We start from the raw sequence: 7,048 nt of genomic DNA on the forward strand, positions 1-7,048 counted from the left end.
ACTAAAATATAAGCAATTATTCTGCTCTTACAGACGTTAAAAAACGAATACATCTGGCGGAATGTAAACAAACAAACACTAAGGCAGAAATACTATAGAGAGACGTGGCTTAAGGGAAAATAATAAAACGATGAATACTAATAAGCACCAAACCACGATTCGTATACGGTGCATAATCCGAGTAAATAAGGTTTAAAGGACACGGTTCATTAAAACAATTGTTGATTTTAGTCAAAGCATTGGCTTTAATTCACCTTACATCCGAATTACATCATCACAGCCGCTGGTGTTTGCTAATGCTAACCGAGGAGCTAACACTGACAGCAAACATAAGTAAACAAATAAACAGCCCTGTTTAGGAACACCGGGCTTGTTTTAGAGATCATATCTTCACGATTTCTTATTGGTGAGACATTTCATACAGCAAGTGTTGTTTCGTGAGTGTTTGTACAAAGTGTGAGCGACCCTCACCCCACTCTCCCCCCTGGTCGATGGAGGTGATGCCCGTCTCACTGTCCATCTCCAGGTATTGTCGAGGATTTTCGAAGCTTAATCTCAAGTCGGATGTCATTCTCTATTGAATTCATCAGTTCAGTTCAAATGTTAGCGATCAAAGACTCGTGCGGCTGTTCATCTGTTCGCTGGTGTACCAGAAACTTCCGAGTTGACGCAAAACTACACGTCTGACTATTTCGACTAATCTACGGAAGCCGCGGAGGCACCAAAGCGTGCGAGAGGCTAACAAGCCGTGGTGCTGCGCGTCTGCGCCGCCAGGCGGCAGGATGGTACCACGAGCTGCACGGTCAGGAGGGAGGGGCCTCAAGCTCACCTCTGTGGAAAGGGCAGCTTAGAGTTCATGACCAACATGAATGACTCACACACACACACACACACACACACACACACACACACACACACACACACACACACACACACACACACACACACACACACACACACACACACACACACACACACACTCACACACACTACCGTTGTATTGCTACCGTTGATCTATTGCTACGGTGTTTGTTTGATTGATTGTTTGTCTGCTCTTGGATTTTTTTAAACTTTTATTTCTAACTATTTATTTCTCTCAATATTTACTTTTAAACTTCATTTACTTTTTAAAGCCAATTTCTGTAATGGTCTTTCAGGCTTTGTTTTTGATCCAAAACACTATTCTAATACTCATTCAATGTTGTATCTTAATGCACATACTATTGTTTGCACTTTGTCTTGGCTTGCTATAGTGAAGTATTCAGAGACTTTTGTTTGATTGAGCTTAACCTTGAGGATACATAACAACCTCACAAATGGTCGATAAAGTGCATAACAGATTTGTTTAATGAACACAGCTCTTACTTCTTCAGGGTACATCAATCAAGATACATTCAACTTAGCTTTTGCTCTGCATTAAAATATAAGTATTGATTTCCAACTTTGAAATGATAATAGAAAGCCTTTAATCTGCATTTTTGCAACCAATATTTAAATTCTTTTCCAAGAGAAAATTGATGCTTTATATTAATATTTTGTTCACCATGGATTCCATACTTTCCCAAGAAACTTTTTTTGTTTTATCTGAGAAATGTGCTTTAAATGTATAAAGATGAAATTCCTGATGATGCGATTTAAATGTGATTTAAAAGTCTCAATGTTTCCAGAAACATATGTTGTAGTTTTAGTTCAATTTTATCACTGTAACAGCTGTTGTTTGTTTGTTTATTTGTATGTTTTCATTCAGCTTTTAGACATCTTAAGTTGAAGTGAATACATGGGCTATGTCACTGTTCTTATTCACCCCGGCATCATCACCATAAGTATAAATAAAGCTCATATAGGCTTTCAAGCTCTGAGACTGATGCCTTCCCTCAAATGAAGCTCAGGAAAAAAAGGAAGTCAGAGTCAAGAAAATGGCTTTCAGAAAGATACTCAGTCATGGAAGGTCAGTCAATTCTTCACTTGCTCCAGTTGTACCTAATTGTTTAGCTGTCTACTCAATTATATCAATATTAATTTAGCTTAATTGCTTTTTGTTTATTTAACACCTGAAATGAACGTCTGTCAAATGTAGTCATAAACATAACATTATTTCATTTGGCCGGTGATCAAATAGTGACGCATATATGACTGCATTATAGCAGATAACTGCAGCTTTTGCCAAGTGCTCCAAATCTGCTGTGGTCAGCAGCAGTGTCACCTGCTAACATCCGGGTGCCAGACACCAAAAAGCAGCTCCAGAGGTCCGGTGGAGTCCGTGCCTCAATAGATCAGAGCTGCTTTGGCAACAAATAGCGACCTGCCCAATATTAGGCAGTGAAACATGATTTTATGGCTGCTCAATAGATGTAGCTTCTTAAAATTTTGTTGCACAAAATAATACATTTGCTCAACTTCCTTCCTGTTTTCGCCACATCTGAGTTTTGACAATGCAGGTCATGGCAATTTCAACAACACTGTGTGGCTTGCATTGACTTACATTGCCTCTCAATAATATTAACGTTAAGCATGACAAAAGACTGAATGAGTTAGTTACATGACTATAATCATTCTCATTGCATTACTTTATTTGATACTTTCACTGTGTGCTTGTGTCAAAGTTTGGTGTCGAAGCTGCTTTAACACAGTTTGCGCAGATCAGATGAAAACACGATGCTTTCCTGGCAACTTTGGCAGTGCCTAAACCATTTTCTGTTTTCTTTGTCATTCACACCCTGATGTGTCATCATTAGTCATTCATGCAAGTCTTGACAACGATGTGTCATAAATCACGGTCTGAATTGTTGGTAATTCACATGCATTGAAGTTGTGTTAACATGACTGGTTTGAAGGGTGTGTTCTCGTCATTTTATTAATACTACATGATCAATTTACTGGTGCTTCCCAAACAGGAAAGTGTGTACAAAAAGACACAAAAAATATTAAGCAAACACACTTTTGAAAGGATACGTCACCATTAATGTGGGCTTCTTAAGTAGAACTTACTGGATTCGTATGTTTTTAAAGTCAGTCATGTCACCACAGCGGTATTGGGAGGGCAGATGGTTCTGAAAACGAGACAGTGGTCGGCGTTGATGTGGATTGGACGGATGGATGCTTCTCAGAGGTTTATGTGCTGCTGATCTGTCACTTCTGGCATGAATTGTACTTGAGTGTCACGACAGGGAGCGCAAGCATCTGGCTTTGAACTGCTGTAGGCACATATAGTCCTTGTAAGAGGACAAAGTCTCACTGACAGATTCAAGGTCATCCCTTGAAATCCTGGCTCTATTAAATAAGTATTCAATGATTTTTTTTTTCAGCTCAATTTCAATTATTTCAAAGTAAGACAGTTATTGTAGAACTACACTAAATGTTGTGTGTCAATCTGAATGAAAACATTGAAGTTATCATTTGACATAAACACATGTAAATGCATTTGCTAAACATCCTATGTGGCTGTGAGCAATCTTTGTTGTTTCTGGTCGCTATACCAGAAAGACATATCTTATCAAAGTTATATTCAATGTAAGTGTAAATTCAAAATGTCCCACAACATTACATTGTGTGTTAAAAATCAGTGGCAGGTGTACATGGGCCTAATCCTTTATGGGCATGTCAGGTCGGAGTGAGATTAACCTGAGGTGGTCTGGTTGATTCCCTGCTAGACTGGTTCAGCTCCTTTGAAAATGAACAAGCTCTCAGTCAGTCTTAACTTATTATTGCAAAGTAAAGACTAACATTTAGGTCAACCATCTGGAGTCTGCAGCCCATCACTATTTTATATCTGAACCATCGGCAGGTCTGGTGTATTAAGAAAACTCAATCTCATTCTGCACGACTCAGTCTAGTCAAAATACTTGTGACAATCGACATGTTGTCTCACTTGAAGATTACGTCGTTTACAGATGTTAAACATACAATTTTCGAGTCAACTTTGGGAAGTCTTGATGATGATAACAGGAAAAGCCTGTCTGATTGTTGGGTTGTGGTAATTAGACCATTCGGGGCCGGTCGTATTGATTGTCTATAAAATCCGTCACAACCAGACAAGTACAGCAGATTAACAGGTTAACCTGATTAGTTGACTGAATCATTTAACAGAACATTTGGATTAAATTAATTAGAACCATTACAAATATTGCTGTTGTTGTAATACTAGTAAGAATAATATGAAGAAAACTATGTTAGGGGCAAAATACAACCTCAAAGTCGAAAGTTTTCTTCAACATTTTTCAATAATTTTCAGACAATATACTTTTTCCGTAAATAATGAAAGTTTCATTAATGGATAACATCACTAATCATGCTGTTTGAGTGTGAATAATTATTGAAAAGAGATACCTACTAGTATTTAATATCTGTGTTTTATTTGAAACGGTAAATGGACTTCACTTATATCGCGCCTTACAGCTGTGTGTGTCGCCCCAAAGCGCTTTACATAGCTCATCACATTCACACACTCATTCACACACCATTGGAGGCTGCAGCCCTGCAAGGCGCTGTCCCTCCAATGGGAGCAGTTTGGGGTTTAGTGTCTTGCCCAAGGACACTTCGGCACGTAGGCAGGCAGAGATGGGAATCGAAACCTGCAACCTTCCGACTGGGAGACGACCGCTCCACCAACCGATCCATGCCGCCCCAGAAGAACAAATGACGTTTGTTTGCACTTTCATATAATGTGATTTAAATGTATTTTATGTGCATGTTTATCAGGTTTTATATATAAAAATTGTATTAAAGTTACCGGCATTCATTTCGATGTTTTGCCCTTTTTAAGATCTCCATAACATCACAGGTGTGATCTCCATCGGTTTGCTTAGAACAAAACATGAAAATGCCCACTTGATAGTAAAATCAGAATGCAACTAAAAATACAATAAAACAAGACTTTCTTTACAGAACGACAAGGTGTGTGCTGTTCATGACAAAAAAGAAACCAGGGATGGAAGGGGATAAGCATAATGTAGGTCATTATATGTACATGATACTGGGATGTTCTTTTGGATTCACCATAATAAATAATGTAAAACTGGAAGATGCCTTTTCTGTACAAGTTTATGATATTTTTATGAATTGAAATATTTTCAGTGAGACTCGCAGTGTCTGCACATTCTTACATACAACTATCCTACTACTGCATTCATCTGCTGGTATTGTTGAAATTCTGTCTTTAAAATGTATTTGACTTTATTTATTTCCTTTCCACATTTCCAGTTATGTAATTGGGTTTGAAGAGAAAACTGACAGCAACTCTCCTCTCATGCAATGCTGCAGAAAAGAAGCAGTGAAAAGGAGTGAGCAAGTTGTTGAAGAGTTTCTTCCAAAGCAAAGAGAAACCCCTTTGCAAAAGGGAATTCGGGCTACATTTCATCTTTTGTGTTCCAGATTGATGACCTATGAGATGGATGATGTTCTGTAGTGCTGTGTGGCATTGTCTTATCCCAGCTTGCACAAAGAGGCAGAACACTTATCATCTCAGGCTCATAGAGCAGGGGGCAGGGACTGTCAGAATGGAGAAGAGGGTCCGAGAGGTGGGGGGTGGTGGAAGCCCCTCCGATAAAGCATGATGGAGGTGGACTAATGACAGTGGAGGCAGATGAAGACGGCCATCTCCCATGACGACACAGCCAACATCTCCATCCTGGAGCCAGAGCGGGGCAGCTTAGGGGACAGGGGAAACCGAGAAATTGGGCCAAAAAGAGGAACCATTGGAGAAGATCTCGTGTGTCAATTTGACTGTGCGCATGTTTTGTTTTAACCCCTGCATGAACAAGCTCGTTGCATGGGTGCTTGTGGAATGGGTTTTTAAAACAGACAGTTGTCAAGGATTGTGCCGGCCTTTTAGCGGCACTGTGACTTGCTAGCAGGTGGCCCAGGTTTGTGGAGATTGGTTTAGGATTAGGCTTTAGGACATTGTTTGGTGGGAATGGGGCTGTGAATACAAAGGGATTAGTGCAAAGGGTTGCTTCACTGACTGGGAGTTTGCATGCGGCTGTTGGATAGGCGGGTAAGAGGAATCTGAAGTTGATAGATGGATTGAATACTCACCAATAAAAACATTCACGGTATTTGAGTGAAAAAAACAACAAAAAAAAAACTTTAGATAAAAATGAACGGCTGAGAAACCGTCACTGATCAGACCAAAAAATGGAAAAACATTTATTGCTGACTTGGACTGCTTAGGTTGATAATGCAAACCTTTAGTGGAAAGATGCCAAACTCCTAAATTGTTATAGTATGAGTGTAAAATTTTCAAATTGCCACTTGGAGAAAACACAAGGTTTTTCTTTTTTTGGAGTTCTCATGTCCTTTTCTTAATGCATGGGAGAGGGGGAAAAAAGCCCAAAATCATCTCAATGCCTTGAACCATGTGCCGCCATTAAGGACACACAAAGAGAGTCCTGACAAATGGCCATTTTAATGTCCCTCTTTGACTTTAATGAATTTATACGTTATCTGGCCCTAATGGAGGCAGCGGCGGAGGGGCTGGCGCAAGGCCATAACAAATGAAAAGCCCTGATTAGTGTAGAATGAGCTGAGAAAAAATGCCATTCATCTTGGTTAGCATCCTCCTGTGCTCTTTTATGGGTCGCTGTTACAAGGACGGCGCAGCCCGGGTGCCTGTCCCATTAGCGGGGCAGCCCACAGGCCCGCTGAGTGGTCAGCGGCCCGGCGTTGACGGAGCGTCTGCCCGCTCCGCAGTTCAAGACTGTGAATGCCTCAGTGCGGCTTGACTCCTGAATAACCTTCCGAGGTACCGGGAGCTTCACCCCTGCGTGACCCCGCACTCTGAACAGGGGTGTGGGGGGGCCCCGGGGGGGTACCAGACCAGGACTCGCACTAACAATTAGGTAAACTCAGGAGAGATCCCCTTTCAGAGAAACACGGCGTGAGATTAAAAGCTGTGTTTTTTTTTTGTGTCTGGAATTTGCATACGACACATTTGCACTTTTAATGTGCTCCGAGCAATGCCCAACGAGATGCTTATTTTGAGTCAATAACACAGATTAACACCTACAGTTTTCAATTATTTCACAATATTATGCTTTTTTTTTTTTAAAAA

At 40.4% G+C, this 7,048-nt stretch overlaps 1 protein-coding gene across 1 annotated transcript in view; it reads right to left on the reverse strand.

Annotated features, from left to right (window-relative positions):
• atf6 (activating transcription factor 6) overlaps positions 1-758 on the reverse strand; it is a 28,124-nt gene extending 27,366 nt beyond the window's left edge. Inside the window, exon 1 of the mRNA XM_080474152.1 lies at positions 472-758. Coding sequence (XP_080330278.1) covers positions 472-571 — 100 coding nt within the window. The 5' untranslated portion in view covers positions 572-758. The remainder of the gene's footprint in view (positions 1-471) is intronic.
• Positions 759-7,048: the final 6,290 nt, after the last annotated feature.

Source organism: Lipophrys pholis, assembly GCF_963383615.2.
Source record: "Lipophrys pholis genome assembly, chromosome: 10".
NCBI classification, from domain to species: domain Eukaryota; kingdom Metazoa; phylum Chordata; class Actinopteri; order Blenniiformes; family Blenniidae; genus Lipophrys; species Lipophrys pholis.